The sequence below is a fragment of the Salmo trutta genome, chromosome 30 (genome assembly GCF_901001165.1).
Source record: "Salmo trutta chromosome 30, fSalTru1.1, whole genome shotgun sequence".
NCBI classification, from domain to species: Eukaryota; Metazoa; Chordata; class Actinopteri; order Salmoniformes; family Salmonidae; genus Salmo; species Salmo trutta.
In genome coordinates, this window is record NC_042986.1 from 16,969,048 (window position 1) to 16,987,802 (window position 18,755).

The 18,755-nt window shown below is 41.7% G+C and overlaps 1 protein-coding gene across 3 annotated transcripts in view; it reads right to left on the reverse strand.

Moving 5' to 3' along the window:
- The window catches only part of LOC115168131 (metabotropic glutamate receptor 4), a 330,740-nt gene that overhangs the window by 58,825 nt on the left and 253,160 nt on the right, over nucleotides 1-18,755 (reverse strand). For all 3 annotated transcript variants that reach the window (XM_029723096.1, XM_029723097.1, XM_029723098.1), the window contains exons 5-6: nucleotides 15,139-15,293; nucleotides 14,671-14,811 (exon numbers count right to left, since the gene is read on the reverse strand). In XM_029723096.1, the coding sequence (XP_029578956.1) occupies nucleotides 14,671-14,811; nucleotides 15,139-15,293 (296 nt within the window). The remainder of the gene's footprint in view (nucleotides 1-14,670; nucleotides 14,812-15,138; nucleotides 15,294-18,755) is intronic.

An 18,755-nucleotide genomic window follows, 5' to 3' on the forward strand; every position in this document is an offset into this window, starting at 1 on the left:
TGCATTGCTTGCTGTTTGGGGTTTTAGGCTGGGTTTCTGTCCAGCACTTTGTGACGTCAGCTGATGTAAGGGCTTTATGAATAAATTTGGTTGATTTCCTATATGAAAATCTACGGTGGAGTGCTCTCTCCCCCTATGGGATTTTGGTTTATTACACTTGGCATTTGTAATGTTCCGGTTGCAATATGGTTTTTATGAACTGCCGTCCATTTGAGTGGTATTTGCGATTGTGTGTATGGTTCGCCCATTGCCATTAATTTTTGTCCATTTCATGGGGGTCTTCCCTTAGCCATAAATAAAGAAAAGGTGCAAGCAACTCCCAGGTCCCAATCAGTGGTGCGTCAATTAATAACTCCTGTGATCAACAAGGGGGAAGAGTTTACCAGGTGCAAAAGAGGTATGCACCTTATATTTGTCTGGGTGAAACATGTACCAGGTGAATTAGGTTATGGGCATGTAATGCAATGTATGGGGGCAGCTTCCAGCTACATTGTCCCCTCTGTGACATACACTAAACATGCATATACAAAAGTATGTGGACACTCCTTCAAATTAGTGTATTCGGCTATTTCAGCCACACCTGTTGCTGACAGGTGTATAAAATCGAGCACACAGCCATGCAATCTCCATAGACAAACATTGGCAGTAGAATGGGCTTACTGAAGAGCTCAGTGACTTTCAACGTGGCACCGTTATAGGATGCCATCTTTCCAACAAATTAGTTTGTCAAATTTCTGCCATGCTGTTATTGTGAAGTGGAAACGTCTAGGAGCCACAATGGCTCAGCTGCTAAGTGGTAGGCCACACAAGCTCACAGAATGGGACCACGAGTACTGAAGCTCGTAGTGCGTAAAAAATTGCCTGTCCTCGGTTGTAACACTCACTACTGAGTTCCAAACTGCCTCTGGAAGCAACGACTGAACGACTGGGTCACGTCTCTGGCAACCGAACCAATAGAACAAACAACCAGCTGGCTTGGGTAGCAACCCTAGATTTGTTTCGGGACTATATCTTGTATTTTAATGATAATATGTCAATCATTATTTGATTATGTTGGTATCCCGTCGTCTAGGGCCTAACAACACCCGTGCCAATATATCCTCCAAACACCGTCTTCTCAGGCATTATCACTTAAATAGAGTCTTCTGTCTAGCCTGAAACTAATGGTTGTTATGTTGTGGAACAGAGCAATAGATCTTTGTACTTGCCATTTTTTGGTTGAGACTAACATTGGTTTAGAAAGTAATTCTTTACTTTGTGTATATTTGTTGTGTAATTGGTTGGCTTTGCTAGTTAGCAAGCTGAGATGTATTCACTCAAATTGGCTAGCTAGTCGCTAATGTTTTAGGAGAACAGGCTAGCTCCCTGTAGAATCTAGACAATAGAGAATAGGGAATAAGATCTGATGTGCAGCTGCTTCTATCTGGCTGTTGTCGTGCCCAGATGAGGTGAGAGCAAACTGCTACTGAGATAAAAAATTAAGATCTCTATCTTGAGTAGCTAGATTTCAAGGTTGAACCAACGCAATAGATATATTTTATTGGCTTGCTAAATGAGCTGGTTTTCCTGAAAATGTCTATCCGATAAAGTTGTTAGTTAAAATTGTTGTTCTTATGCAATGTCCAGGAAGTTTTACAGCCACAACATCAAGTACTCAAACATCTGCAGACCAGCGAGGATGAGGAAAGCCAATAGAACAATAACTACTAGCTAGTTATATCAGATATACCATTTTTTTTGTGTTACTGCCTGAATAAAACATTTATTCATCTACACACAATACCCCATAATGACAAAGTGAAAACATGTTTTTAGAAATGTTTGCAATGTATTGAAAATGAAATACCGAAATATCTAATTTACATACACTACCGTTCAAAAGTTTGGGGTCACTCTGAAATGTCCTTGTTTTTGAAAGAAAAGCACATTTTTTGTCCATTAAAATAACATCAAATTGATCACAAATACAGTGTAGACATTGTTAATGTTTTAAATGACTATTGTAGCTGGAAACTGCTGATTTTTAATGGAATACCTACATAGGCGTACAGAGGCCCATTATCAGCAACCATCACTCCTGTGTTCCAATGACACGTTGTGTTAGCTAATCCAAGTGTATAATTTTAACAGGCTAATTGATCATTAGAAAACCCTTTTTCAATTATGATAGCACAGCTGAAAACTGTTCTGCTGATAAAAGAAGCAATAAAACTGGCCTTTAGACTAGTTGAGTATCTGGAGCATCAGCATTTGTGGGTTCAATTACAGGCACAAAATGGCCGGAAACAAAGACCTTTCTTCTGAAACTCATCAGTCTGTTCTTGTTCTGAGAAATGAAGGCTATTCAATGCTAGAAATTGCCCAGAAACTGAAGACCTCGTACAACGCTGTGTACTACTCCCTTCACAGAACAGCCCATACTGGCTCTAACCAGAATAGAAAGAGGAGTGGGAGGCCCCGGTGCCCAACTGATCAAGAGGACAAGTACATTAGAGTGTATAGTTTGAGAAACAGACGCCTCACAAGTCATCAACTGGCAGCTTCATTAAATAGTACCCGCAAAACACCTGTCTCAGCGTCAACAGTGAAGAAGCCACTCCAGGATGCTGGCCTTCTAGGCAGAGTTGCAAAGAAAAAGCCATATCTCAGACTGGCCAAAAAAATAAAAGATTAAGATGGGCAAAAGAACACCGACACCGGACAGAGGTACTCTGCCTAGAAGGCCAGCATCCTGGAGTCGCCTCTTCACTGTTGATGTTGAGACTGGTGTTTTGCGGGTATTTTAGTTAATTCTGTTTCTAAAGTGTTTTATGCTGGATGTGAGTAATTTAGCAGGTCTATAGTATAATGTATTTTTTTGAAATGTTTATTACATATCTATTCAGTCACAACTCACTCATTATTTTATGTTGCCTTTTTTAATGTTTGCAAAAATGATATTTGTTTTTTACTGTTACCGTTTACATGCTGAAACAGTCTCATTAGTTTTGGGCTAGACATTGATCTGTAAATATATTCTGTAAATGTCTACTACCCTTTAAAAAAAGTTGTTGATGAATGAAATTAGCACAATTTTTAATAGTTTGTTGCTACTCTCTGGTGGGGAAGTGGGCAACATGGAATAAATACATCAGAGGAGGAAGGGAGATTTATGAGAAATCAGAACTTGGACAATGTCAGGGAATAAGCAGGTAAATGTACAGCCTATCAGTGACAATAGAAACGGTGCAGAGAGAGCCTTAAGATTACATGAGATATTTGCATTTTATGTACCGGACACAGGGCTAGCCAGCAATTCTCAAAACATTGGATTACCAACTTGAGCAATGACGTTTCAGTTTGCAGCACGTTTTCACGTGGACGTATACACACTGAACAAAATTATAAATGCAACATGTAAAGTGAAATAAAAGATCCCAGACATTTTCCATACGCACAAAAAAGCTTATGTCTCTCAAATGTTGTGCACCCTGGTCCTTTCTCCGCTGTCTCCTTAGCAGTTTATAATTTCCTTTTTAGGAAATTCTTTTATCCAGCTTTTCTGGGTTGGAAAGTATGGTGACTAATATTGCTTTAATTTATCCATCAAACACATGGAGTTTTTAAAAAAGTAGGTACTTTTCTCAAAACAACCCCATACGGTGAATAGAAAGTGCCATTAAAATGTGTTTTCACATGTACAGCTTAATACTTCAGACAAGGAACAATTATGGATAGCTAATTAAAATGAAAAATATAAACTATAATCTTGGCATGGAGCTCTAGAATTGCATTGTTGTCGTCACTGGGAGTCTGTGTAGTCTATTAGTCAGTCATTCATTAGTCAGCTAACCACTATGACACTTTTATGATATCAATGACAGACTTTGATTGTATCGCTCACATTATACAGAAACGGAATGGATTCTGAATTAACAGCAGAAAAATGCATAGAAAACACACTTAAAGCAACATGTGGACTACACAATGCAGGACAAGGATGAACATGGTTAAACATTTTCTTCTTAATTTGAGTCACTGTAAGCATCTCAAATTAGTTTGACATATTTGTCCACTTTGGGGTGGCAAAGTTTTATACATGGACCTTGGTGAAAATCATTATGAGGGTCATATTCTGGTATGATAAACACTTATGGGAGGTAGCTAAATTATTATTATTCAATGTTTTATTGTTTCACTCAGATGCACTGTTGAAGCTCAGAGCTGAAGTATTTCACTGTACACAGCTGAAAACTGTTTTTCTGATTAAAGAAGCAAGAAAACTGGCCTTCAGACTAGTTGAGTATCTGGAGCATCAGCATTTGTGGGTTCGATTACAGGCTCAAAATTGCCAGAAACAAAGACCTTTCTTCTGAAACTCGTCAGTCTATTCTTGTTCTGAGAAATGAAGGCTATTCCATGTGAGAAATTGCCAAGAAACTGGAGATCTCATACAACGCTGTGTACTACTCCCTTCACAGAACAGCACAAACTGTCTCTAACCAGAATAGAAAGAAGAGTGGGAGGCCCTGGTGCACAACTGAGCAAGAGGACAAGTACATTAGAGTGTCTAGTTTGAGAAACAGACACCTCACAAATCCTCAAGCTTCATTAAATAGCACCCGCAAAACACCAGTCTCAACGTCAACAGTGAAGAGGCGACTCCGGCATGCTGGCCTTCTAGGCAGAGTTGCAAAGAAAAAGCCATATCTCAGACTGGCCAATAAAAAGAAAAGATTAAGATTGGCAAAAGAACACAGGCACTGGACAGAGGAACTCTACCTAGAAGGTCAGCATGTCGGAGTTGCCTCTTCACTGTTGATGTTGAGACTGGTGTTTTGCGGGTACTACCCCAAACTTTTGAACGTTAGTGTATATTAATCTTGAACAGGATTATCAGGATTATCTATTTTGGAAGCAATTTGAATGGAAATGATGGAGCTAAAGACTGCAGAGAGTGCTTGCATTTTCACTAATTTAACGTAGCTGCAATTTAAAAAAAAAAAAAATCTTGACCAGTGTAGGCTCCTCAAATAAATCTTTGCTAAATATATTCACCTCACCAAATAATTGATTTAAACACACTGTTTTTTAATGAAGGTCTACAGTAGCCTCAACAGCACTCTGTAGGGTAGGACCGTGGTGTAGCCAGAGGACAGCTAGTTTTTGTCCTCCTCTGGGTACATTGACTTCAATACAAAACCTAGAGGCTCATGGTTCTCACCCCCTTCCATTGACTTACACAGTAATTATGACAACTTCCGAAAGACGTCCTCCAACCGATCATAGCTCTTGCAGCATGAACTGACATGTTGTCCACCCAATCAAAGGATCAGAGAACAAATCTAGTACTGAAAGCATAAGCTACAGCTAGCTAGCACTGAAATGCATAAAATGTGGTGAGTAGTTGACTTAAAGAGAGAGAAAGACAATAGTTGAACAGTTTTGAACAAATTAATTTCTTCAAAAATGAAGGAGAGGCAAGAGAGATTGAGATTTTTTTTCACGTACTTTTTTAAAACTTTATTTAACTAGACAAGTCAGTTAAGAACACATTTTGATTTACAACGACAGCCTAGGAACAGTGGGTTAACTGCCTTGTTCAGGGGCAGAACAACAGATTTTTACCTTGTCAGCTCAGGTGATTCGACCTAGCAACCTTTCGTTTACTGGATAATGCTCTAACCACTAGGCTACTTGCCGCTAGCAAATGTAGCTAGCTAGTTTAGCCTACTGAAACACCCTGCTCAAACAGAGGGATGCTATGTTAGCTAACTGGCTATGACTATGCAACACAACACTGGAACTCAAGGTATGCTTTTGGTTTTACTAATTTATTGCCACCGGGGCTCACCTGTGTAACTGCTAAATTGCTAACCGACTATACACTGTAAAGTTGCTTTAACTAATATGGTGACAACGATGTAGGCTGTGTGTAACAGTTACGATATGGTTTGGCTTGGAATGTTTTTTTTTGCTTGGTCACATACAGTACAGCTGATGTGTTGTGCATTGAAGTCCACAAACAAAGGGAAAAGGTGAGAGAAGGAGTGCACATAAATATCTGAATTTGTCCTACATTTTCTCTCAACCTCTGTGCACCTACGTTGTGATCTTTCATTCATAGGCTAGGTTGTAGCAACCTCATGAGTATCATGTAGTAGCCTAAACCTATCGATGTTACATTGAACTCGGTGAATGGAATATGAATGGCAGTCATCCAGAGGGGTTGGGTTAAATGCGGAAGACACATTTCAGTTGAAGGCATTCAGTTGTACAACTGACTAGGCATCTCCCTTTCCCTTTCCCATTCCAATATGCTGTATTAGAAATAAAGTCATGCTCATTAAAAATAATCTACAGTTGCTACATCCATTTTTGGACTTAAAAAGTATATACGTTCCATTGATTCTTGAAGAATATAACTTGGAAATGCCTCATGAGCTAGTTCAACTGTCACACTCCATGAGAACCCAACATATAAGCTTGTTTTTCTTCAATGTTTGTAAATGTTGTACATGTAAACAAACACTGTATAGCCTCATAACATGGTTAAAACAATAATGTTGATATCATGGCTGGTCGGTCCTTGCATCCACAGCTCTGTCTATTAATCTGAAAGTGGTTACATTTCTCCAGGCCCATCCCTCAGCTTTTTACCATAACAGAGGCAGGGCGAACGTTTTGTTGTTATTTCATCTGTGGATTTGCCCTTTAAACAGCTGCATGTTATCAATATATCAAAGTGTCATCAGCAAAAAGGTAAACAATAGGCCTATAGCAAATGCAGCATGTGGCATTCATTTTTCACATGTAATAGCATTTTTCAGTACTGCTCAAAGCATGCCATTTCATGAGCGGAGCATTTATTTTTCAACTCGAATCAATGAGCCCAATCAGTCCTCCATGACAACAACATCATAAACAACAGAATAAGGCTGGCTAATAAGTCCTTAGTTTTGGGGTTATGCTCAGGTAAAACAATTTGGCTAATCTATAACCGAGTAAGTCCCTGTTTCTATTTTATTGTCTTTATTTAATCAGTGGACAAAAGCACATCCTCACCCTAGGCCAACCTCATGGGTTTTTATTCCTTCAAAGCTCGCCATACAGAATGTGTTGAAACAGGTCCCGTGTGGCTCAGTTGGTAGAGCATGGTGTTTGCAACGCAAGGGTTGTGGGTTCGATTCCCACGGGGGACCAGTACGGGGAAAAAATGTATGAAATGTATGCATTCACTACTGTAAGTCGCTCTGGATAAGAGCGTCTGCTAAATAACTAAAATGTAAATGTATACTTCCATTTCTTCTTAGGGAAACCCTCAATCTTTGCCTAAAATGACATACCCAAATCTAACTGCCTGTAGCTTATGCCCTGAAGCAAGGATATGCATATTCTCGGTACCATTTGAAAGGAAACACTTTGAAGTTTGAGGAAATGTGAATTGAATGTAGGAGAATATAACACAATAGATCTGGTAGAAGAAAATACAAAGAAAAACTGTTTATTTTTTTGTCCAAAATAAAAAGGCATGCTGTCGCACAAGATTAGCAGCTACATTTTGCGACAGATACAGGGCTTCCGGATACGCTCATTGGCTATCTAGCTAGCTATGTTTGACCCCGATTGGTGCTTATTTGACAAAGTTAGAGTTGATCAAGTGAAGACCGCCCAAGTCGTCGGTGTGCCATGAAGGCGTCACTCTCTGACCAAATTTGGTGTTGTATAGGATATACTACACCCCTAATGATATAGTGAAGTCTGGTTACATTCTAGGATCTCTGAGGAATACATACGAACGTGATTTGACTGGTTGAAACAACGTTTAGGGTTGGATTTTAACAGATTCCTTTCCTTGCAAATTGAATGAGTGGAAATACAAAATCAATTGTGTATGCTATATGGACCTTTTTAGGATATGAAAAATGATTTTATCTAACAAAACGACAATTCATGTTATCTCTGGGTCCCTTTGTATGATAAATCTGAGCAAGAATTCAGAATGTAAGTACACATTTCACCTTCAGAGGTGAATTTATCAAACCTATCGGGGGGGAAAAAGTGTTTTGTTGTTAGGAGCTCTCCTCAAACAATAGCATGGCATTTTCTTGCAGTAATAGCTACTGTAAATTGGACAGTTCAGTTATATTAACAAGAATTTAAGCTTTCAGCCTATATAAGACACTTACATGTACCGACATTTGTTGTTTCTCTAAAATCTGCGATCGTGACACAAGGCGCTGCATGATTTACAACTGTCCCGTTGGCGGGACGCCAATCCCTAATTCCAAGTCCTATTCTTGAAGATATAACATTTATTGGAATGACTGGAATTCTGATAGACTTTGGTTTTTAATATAAAGATATAATTTAATCGAAATTATAATATGTACTAGAAAGCGATGTGTTAGAACAAGCCGAGTGGCCCAGCGTTCTAAGGCACTGCATCTCAGTGCTTGAGGCGTCACTACAGACACCCTGGTTCAAATCCAGGCTGTATCACAACCGGCCGTAATTGGGAGTCCCATAGGGCGGCGCCCATCATCGTCTGGGTTTGGCCGGTGTAGGCTGTCATTGTAAATAAGAATTTGTTCTTAACTGACTTGCCTAGTTAAAGGTTTTTTTTAATTTAAAGTAAAGTTTAACATCCATATATGGCCAGCTATGTAAACTTTAACATTGTTTTATCCTGCAATAGATGTCCTTCAATTGGTAACATTCATTTTTGTCTTCTTTTAATGCCTTTTAGTAATCTAAAAGTAACAATGTGATCAGATTACGTTACTGAGTTTTGGTAATGCAAAAGTCACGTTACTGATTACAATTTTGGACAGGTAACTAGTAACTGTAAAGGATTACATTTAGAAAGTAGCCTACCCAACCCTGAGTATAGGCTCTGCTGCAGAAAATGTAGCCCTACCAGTCACAAGAAAAAATAGTTACCACGATGACATGTATTTGGAACTGAGCACTATATCTCAACACTGAGCATTGATCATGCAGATAGCAGAGAGAAGGCCATATAGTAGCCAGCTTTAGACATCCCATATAATTTAACAGTTCCATTTCACGTCATGCTGTTCATAGAAATCATTTGTTATAATTTACCAGTTTCTCGCAGTTATTTATCCTGGGAAAAGGGAGTGAATCTAGGTAAATCTCAGTAGCCCAGTTCCCACTATTCCACCCTACTTGGCACTAAGAGCGTTCTCAAGTTGCTGTGAACCTCCTTATTTCTGACTGTAGGAGTCTTGGCAAGTAATTGCCTGTGATTTTTCAAATCAGCTTAATCATCAACGAGCAATTTCCTCTAAGCTAGTCGAATGACTCCAGTCCAGCTAGTATAGGTTGATGGAGAGGCACTAGCTCTCGCTGGCCGATATCAATGTGTGGAATTAAAGTACTTAGTGGCTTGGCTTATGACCTGGCTGCCATCCACTATTGAATGGGTTTCGTCGCCATCTGGCCATGGACACATTGAGCAATAGAGGGACCTACAGGTTAAGGTGGTTGTCACCTACAATGTAAGTTAAGTACAAGCAAGGAGATTTGGACTGAGACCAGTAGTTGGATCTGAATTATACATCCAGACTCCAGGGCCGAGGTCTTTCAGTCTGGAGCCACCATCCTAATAGATGAGAAAAGGTACTAAAAAGGTACTAAAACCCTGCATTATAGCATAAGTACCGACAGCTGACATGTAAGTGGTTGATGTATGTGACTTAAAATAACCATTATTTTGTTTTGCTGTTCATTCCACATACAATCCACAAACACAAAACCCTAAACTTCTGAGGGGGTACACTTGGGTAACAGTCCCCATAACCACCGGTCCCTGGGGTTTCATATGAAATTAAATGGAAGGCTTTACAGTCCCAGCTTCCTCAGTTAAATATTTACAGTAACATCAACAGTTGGCCAATAGCAGGGGGTGATTCGTAAATACACTATATATACACAAAAGTATGTGGACACCTCTTCAAATTAGTGGATTCGGCAATTTCAGCCCCACCCATTGCTGACAGGTGTATAAAATCAAGCACACAGCCATGCAATCTCCATATACAAACATTTGCAGTAGAATGGCCTTGAAGAGCTCAGTGACTTTCAACGTGGCACCATCAAAAGATGCCTCACTTCCAACAAGTCAGTTCGTAAAATGTCTTCCCTGCTAGAGCTGTGCCGGTCAACTGTACGTGCTGTTATTGTGTAGTGGAAACATTTAGGAGCAACAACGGCTCAGCCCCGAAGTGGTAGGCCACACAAGCTCACAGAACCGGACCGCTGAGTGCTGAAGCCCGTAGTCCGTAAAAATAGTCTGTCCTCAGTTGCAACACTCACTACGGAGTTTCAAACTAACTCTGGAAGCAACGTCAGCACGATAACTGTTCGTTGGGAGCTTCATGAAATAGGTTTCCATGGCCGAGCAGCCGCACAAAAGCCTAAGATCACCATGCGCAATGCCAAGCGTTGGCTGGAGTGGTGTAAAGATCGCCGCCATTGGACTCTGGAGCAGTGGAAACACGTTCTCTGGAGTGATGAATCACGCTTCACCATCTGGCAGTCCAACAGACTAATCTGGGTTTGGCGGATGCCAGGAGAACGCTAACTGCCCCAATGCATAGTGCCAACTGTAAAGTTTGGTGGAGGAGGAATAATGGTTTGGGGCTGTTTTTTATGGTTTGGGCATAATTCCAGTGAAGGGAGATCTTTACGCTACAGTATACAATGACATTCTATACGATTCTGTGCTTCCAACTTTGTGGCAACAGTTTGTGGAAGACCCTTTCATGTTTCAGCATGACAATGCCCCCGTGCACAAAGCGAGGCCCATGCAGAAATTGTTTGTCGAGATCGGTGTGGAAGAACTTGACTGGCCTGCACAGAGCCCTAACCTCAACCCCATCGAACACCTTTAGGATGAATTGGAAAGCCGACTACGAGCCAGGCTTAATCGCCCAACATCAGTGCCCGACCTCACTAATGTTCTTGTGGCTGAAAAGAAGCAAGTTCCTGCAGCAATGTTCCAACATCTAGTGCAAAGGCTTCCCAGAAGAGTGTACGCTCTTATAGCAGCAATTTTTAAATGTTTTATTTTATCTTTATTTAACTATGCGAGTCAGTTAAGAACAGATTCTTATTTTCAATGACAGCCTAGGAACAGTGGGTTAACTGCCTTGTTCAGGGGCAGAACGACAGGTTTGTACCTTGTCAGCTCGGGGATTTGAACTTGCAACCTTTCGGTTACTAGCCCAACGCTCTAACCACTAGGCTACCCTGCCGACCAACTCCATATTAATGCCCATGATTTTGGAATGAGATGTCCTATGAGCAGGTGTCCACATACACTACAGGACCCAGAGTATCTCTGTAGCAGAGACAGATTACAGGAGAATACTCCTCTCTCCCTCAAATTTGATGATTTGGCAAACTCTCATTTAGGATGTTAATTCAAATAATGTTGTCTATTAGAGAAAATCAATAATTTTACAGAGGGCCTGCACAATCGTACTGCAAAACCACCCCTGAAATATAATATAGTGAATGGTATGGAGAGAGAGAGAGAGAGAGAGAGAGAGAGAGAGAGAGAGAGAGAGAGAGAGATTGTGGAGGATCTGAGTAGAGTGGATATATAGTAACTCTTTCCTGTACGAAATTACAGTGCTCCTGGGGACACTCACTGCAGAAAAAAATAACTGCTGCAATTTAGCTCAAGAGCCGCCACCATGACAACTGATGAAAGAAACCAGTATACACAAAGAGAATACTATCCTCTCTCTTGAAACTTAGGAGGCTTGTCTGTTTGAGAGCATCTATAAGGCTGTGCAGAGACCTTACAGTTAAGTCTTGGCTTAATTGACTAATGTTTTGCTAATACTAATGCACTGTCATTATTTTTTGCATTCTCCTGGATTTCTTCAGGCTCCGTGTGACATTTTGGAGCCAAGATTGTAAATCTCCTTCTTGCGTTGGATTATGAACAATAAAATATTGCATAATTGTCAAGCTCCTCAACATTTTGCTGAATGAGCTAAAATAAACAGAGCTTACATTTGTTCTATTCCTTTATACAATTTAGAAAACAAATCACCATTCAATTGAATTGTAAATTAAATCCTCACATGGTGATGCTGAATGCGGTATGTTGTGGCTCTAGGAGTATGCTATATACAGTAATGTCAGTTTTCACATAAGTGGACCCGAGGATTTTCAGAAACGTTGTGGCAACACACTGCTTTGGCACCAAAGGGTGTTATCAAAATTATGTTTTGCTTGGCTGATATCATGACAGGAGGACATTGGCTTGTGCCAGAGGCCCTCAAGTTTACCAATGACTAATATACTGCACTTGAGGCTGCTCTATTATCAGCTAATGTCATGGTTAAGGTTAACATTTACATTTTTGTCATTTAGCAGATACTCTTATCAAATCAAATCAAATGTTATTGGTCACATACACATGGTTATCAGATGTTATTGCGAGTGTAGCGAAATGCTTGTGCTTCTAGTTCCGACAGTGCAGCAATATCTAACATGTAATCTAACAATTCCACAACAAATACCTAATACACACAAATCTATGTAATGGAATGGAATAGGAATATATACATAAGTATATAGGTGAGCAATGACAGAGTGGCAGAGTGGCATAGGCAAGATGCATCCACAGGGACTCATGTGCAGTAGGGTTAAGTGCCTTGTTCAAGGGCACATTGACAGATTTTTCACCTAGTCGGCTTTGAGGATTCAAACCAGAAACCTTTTAGTTACTGGCCCAACACTCTTGACCTCTAGGCCAGTGGTTCCCAAACTGTGGGTCGAGACCCACTTGTGGCTTGCGGCAGGGGTTCAAGTGGGTTGCGTGATGACATTGCAAAAAATAAAATACATAGAAAAACACTTTCAGTGTAAACTTAAATTTCTAAAACCAAATAGAAAGTATGTAGAAAAGATAGAGGACCTACTTTATATATTGTTCAATAATAGCCTATTATCTTTGAGAATTTACAATCAAAGCGAGACAATCAGGCCCCCATTGACTTTGATATAATGTTTAAGCATAAGAACACAGCATTTAGCCATGTCAAAATGCATAGAATTGTAGACAATTTGCTTAAAAACAAACAAACCAAAAAAATCTCAGCTCTATGGCAAAATGTATAGAATTGCAGGAAAATGGCTATAAAACGGCAAGATTTTCTTTCAGCTCCATGGCAGGATGTGTGGAATTGCAGGAGATTAGCTTTGAAACTGCTACATTTTTGCTCTGCTACAAAGATATTTTTTTTACTTGTCTTTGGTCTGTGTATTTCTTTTCACCGCTCAACCCTTACGGTGGGTTGAGACTCAAAAGACACCTCAATTGGTGGGTCACAAAGCAAAAAAGTCTGGGAACCCCTGCTCTAGGGTGCCTGCCGCCCTTTCCATGGGAAAATATCTTAAGTGGTCTTTCTTAAGTGGTCATGCAACTGTTACGAGAAAACCCATCAGTTCCCAAAACTATCGTAGCAAGCTGATGAAAGCAAGAGACATTAACTTGTAGGAAGGAATCAACCATCAAAGCTTCACAATCCAACCAATCCCAGAATCAGTCCTGTCTAGACTGACTAGAATCCTGCAGATTGTGTTTGTACAGGGAAATGAAAGACAGTCAGGCCTGGAGTGCCTACTGATTTTAATGACCTGGGAGCTTGTCTCTAATATGCTGATTGGATTTGCTATTGATTGTGTTTTCAACTTGTGTAATAGCCCAGTTTTGGTGATTGCTATTGTACTGCAGTGCAGATTGAACTTGGCGACGTAGAGTAATGGGAACATTTAATCATGTTTAACAGAACAAGAGGATCCTACCATTTACATTGCATTTACCTAAAATGTACACTAGCTCATACTACGGTAACCTACATCTCTGCAAATGCTTAAGGCTGTTGGAGAAGGGTTATACATTTACATTCAAGTACAAACAAATGTTAAGGTCTGTAATAAAACCAATCTATTTTGTTGACATTGCACTTTCAAAACACATTCTGCATTACTCTAGTCACAACGTCCACAGAAGGTGGCGACTCTCCCCGGTCGGGCGGTGCTCGGCGGTCGTCGTCGCCGGCCTACTAGCTGCCACCGATCCATGTTTCAGTGTCTGTTAGTTATGTCTGTTTTAGGTTGCACCTGTTCCTTGTTTGTCATTAGTGGGGGGGTATTTAGTTTGTCTGTGTTTGTTTGGGATTCGTGCGGGATTGTTTCATGTTACGTGTTGTATGGGCAGGATTTATGTGCGGAGTTTTGTTCACTACGTTGTTGGATAGGCATTAGGGTTGCCGGGCTGCGCCCCGTCTATTTTGGAGAGTGGAGCTATTCTCCTTTCGTTTATTTGTACACCCTGCCTTGTCTTTGGATTTTGCCCTTGGCAGTATTAAAACGTTGTGTTCAACAGACCTCAGTCTCCTGGGCCTGACTCATCCCTCCTGCTATTTAAGTGTCCGTGACACCTCTAGTTACTTAAGTGCAATATAGTGATGATTCTTCTATTCGGCTTAATTGATCATATTTGAATAATCAAAGTTCCTGGCAGTTTGGAACTTGCCACAGGAAGTATGTTCAGAATACTAAAACTAGCGATTGTATCTGTGAGGTCATAAACAGAATGTGTGTAGGAGTAGGCCATGGTAAACAAGGACATCCTACTCTTACTTGTGCACTTTTTGATGCCGGATCCTTTCTTCAGAGCGTGTCGACTGAGTTTGCACTGGAAGTTGTTTTCCCAGAACTCTGCAAACCAAATATTCCTTCTGTTGTTGTCCAAAGTTCTGCTGATGAAGTAGCGATCAAACCCTAGAGAGATCAATGAGAGGCACAGTTGGATTTGAAATACTGCAGCGATGTCCATTGGATTGTCTGACGGTGACATGACTTCATCAACTCTTTTTTCAACACTACCTCCGCATTGTACTTTCATCTCACTGGTGTTCTTATCCTGCTGTTGTTTACAGTGTGTCAGTGTTTAATATGGAAATATCATGCTATATTAGACTATATTGTCATAGACAACAGAAAATAGATATAAATGTAATCCTCACTTGACCAGCACTACCTACCATTGTGTGGCATTTAGAACAATGAGGAATAAAGGACATTATATAGTGTGTATAGCATCAATACCTCGGATGGACTGCCGTTTAGGTAGAATCGTGACAGCCCCTTCTGCCATCTCCTCCTGGTTCAGGATGGGGGAGATCTTAGACCCCCAGCTGTCTGACCCCACCCATATAAAATGTCCTGTCTGGTTAGCCTTCTTAGCTGCTTGAAGAATCCGCCTGTAAGAAGGGAAGAGAGAGAATACAATACAATTCTTGCCACTTATATACATAATTCACCAATTCAAGGGCCTTGATGATTAGTTGAAAACGGTGTGTTGGTACTGGACATGAACAAAAGCCTAACTGCACACCCCGTGGGTCCCCAGAACCAGCACAATACACTAAAGAAGAACACCGTTGGAACACTGCCACCCTCCCTGCCTGTGACAGAGGCCACCCTGTGGAGTGTGCATGGTGCAGGCTAGCGAACACCCATCCCAGCCTGCCAGTGCTGCCACATTACTCCAAGGTTGGTCCCTCCCTGGTAATAGAGCTAATTAAGAAGCAACCATGATGAGCCAGCCGGCATTCCCTGCTGTTCCACCAGGCTCTGTATTAATTATTCATTCTGCTGCCACTAGGACCACAGTACTCATATCAAATTGCATTTGTCACCTGCGCAGAATACAACAGGTGCAGACTTTACTGTGAAATGCTTACTTATGAGCCCTTTCCCAACAATGCAGAGTTAAAAAGACAAATTCGCAAAAAAATCTAAAAATATGAGACTATATAGAAGGAGTACCAGCACAGAGTCAATGTGCAGGGGTACGAGGTAGTTGAGGTAATTGAGGTAATATGTACATGTAGGTAGGGGTAAAAGTGGCTAGGCAATCAGGATATATTAGACGTAGTACTGGAAACACAGTCGCTACAACAGCCAGGTACAATAACAATACAGTGTTCCCCTGAGTCACTCTGCTACCCTTATTCCTCACCACTCAATCCAAAGAATGAAGAGACTGAGAGTAATGCATGTTTGAGTTATAATGACCTTTATCCTGCCTCTCACTGAATAAACATGGTTTATTCTGAGCCCCAACATTCCCATATGGCTTTACAGGAGACAATAATGTCCATAACAAAACCTACAGTATACTATGCAAATGTTGTCATATGCTCCTTTTTTTGCCTCACTTGAGAATGGTTCTTTGTATGGGTCCATGGCAACTTGTACCATCCTTCAAAATAAGACAGAACATATTCCTGGAGGTAAGGAGAAGGGAGGGAGCCTGTTTTGTCAACTGTCAATTGCAAATCCCCCTTAAGGTCGTTTACAGGACAATCTAGTTCATCACATAAACACCAGGTGTTCTCATCATGAAATCACTCAATTACATGTACTGAAGGTCTATGTTTAGGACAAAATGCATGATGGCATTAACATCCTTCTCCTGTGAATGAGGCCACTCTTGCTCAAGCATCTTTCTATAGCCTGAGTGCTGAAAACTCTTAATTGTAGATTTTTATTAAGTGGCTGCACACTTACATTGACTGGTTTCAAGGGTAGAGCAGGCATACTGGGCTGAAATCCCCCTGGCTTTGTGTAATTACTGTATATTAACACTATTACCCATTATCAAGCTTGGATTAAGTCAATGAGCACTGGGACTTCTGCCCTGGTCATCCACCATCTACGGCTTCCTCAAATCACTGCCTATATCCTTAAAGAAGAATATATACCTGACTAATGTCAATTGCTCCTCCTCTATATAGTAATTATAGGTTAATGCTATGTATGCTAACTCTTTTCCACACATTTGTACTGTTGAGCAAAAGCAATAGGACAGGGTAAAGAAAGGGCAAAATTATTTAATGGTAACTTTGGTTACTGTAATATATTGCCTTTGGATACTTCTCACATTGGATTATACTGTATGTTTTACTTGACTCAGCAACCCAATTTTTCTTTTAAGCCTATTACCTCATAGAACCTCAAAATCCCTGCATTTGGTGTATTGCCTCTGAGGGCAGATGGATATTACACAATATGCATTCTACTCACCAAGCTCTTGGAATAAGTTATTATTTATTATATGTGTGAGTACAAATTACATTTTAAAGTCATTGCTATATTCTATAATAGAAAAAGTTCACAGGATAGGTCAAATTGAAATCAAATTGGCAATAAATTGTGTAGGGTTTTGGCTCTCGCTCTCTCTCCCTCTTCTTATGCACCTCTCAACAAAAGTCCTGTTACGCTCGTTGTTGGAAGGATTGGACCAAGGTGCAGCGTGGTAGGCGTACATCTTTCTTTATTTAGATGACACCGAAAAAACAACAAATACAAAAACAAAACAAAATGCACAGTTCTGTAGGGCTGGCAAGCAACAGTACAAAAACAAGATCCCACAAACTAAAGGTGGAAAAAAGGCTGCCTAAGTATGATCCCCAATCAGAGACAACGATAGACAACTGCCTCTGATTGGGAACCATACCCGGCCAACAAAGAAATAGAAAACATAGATTGCCCACCCTAGTCTCACCCTGACCTAACCAAATAGAGAATAAAAGGGATCTCTAAGGTCAGGGCGTGACAATACCCCCACCCCCCAAAGGTGCGGACCCCGGCCACAAAACCTGACTCTATAGGGGAGGGTCCGGGTGGGCATCTAGCCTCGGTGGCGGCTCCGGTGCGGGACGTAGACCCCACTCCGCTCGCGGATCCGCCATCTTCGGTGGCGACTCTGGTGCGGGGATTGCCGCAGAAGGTTCCGGACTGGGAACCCCCGCTGGAGGCTCTGGACCGCCGACCATCGCTGGTGGCTCTGGACCGCAGACCGTCGCTGGACCGTTACAGGAGACTCCGGGCCATGGATCATCCCTGGACGCTCCGGGCCATGGATCATCACTGCAAGCTCCGGGCCATGAATCATCACTGCAAGCTCCGGGGCATGGATCATCACGGGAGGCTTCGGGCCATGGATCATCACGGGAGGCTTCGGGCCATGGATCATCACTGGAGGTTTCGTGCCATGGATCATCACTGGAGGCTTCGGGCCATGGATCATCACTGGAAGCTTCGTGCCATGGATCATCACTGGAGGTTTTCGTGCCATGGATCATCACTGGAGGCTTTGTGCGTGGAGCCAGCACAGGATATACTGGGTCGTGAAGGCGCACTGGAGGTCTGGAGCGTAGAGCTGGCAAAACCCGTCCTGGCTGGATGCTCACTTTAGCCCGGCAAGTGCGGGGCGCTGGCACAGGACGCACTGGGCTGTGAAGGCGAACTGGCGACACAGTGCGTAGGGCCGACGCAGGATATCCTGGACCGAGGAGGCACACTGGAGACCAGGAGCGCTGAGCCGGCACAACCCGTCCTGGCTGGATGCTCACTTTCGCACGGCAAGTGCGAGGAGCTGGCACCGATCACACCGGGCTGTGAATGCGCACTGGAGACACAGTGCGTATCACCGCATAACATGGTGCCTGAACGGTCACACGCTCCTTAAAGCAAGTGCGGGAGTTGGCTCTGGTCTGAAACCTGGCTCCGATAACCACCCCGTGTGCCCCCCCAAAAATAATTGGGGGCTGTCTCTCGGGCTTCCGTCGTGGTCGTGAACTTCGGAGTCGCCATTGATCCTCCCTCGCTGCCTCCGTCTGCTCCCACGGAAGGCGATCCATTCCTGCCCGGATCTC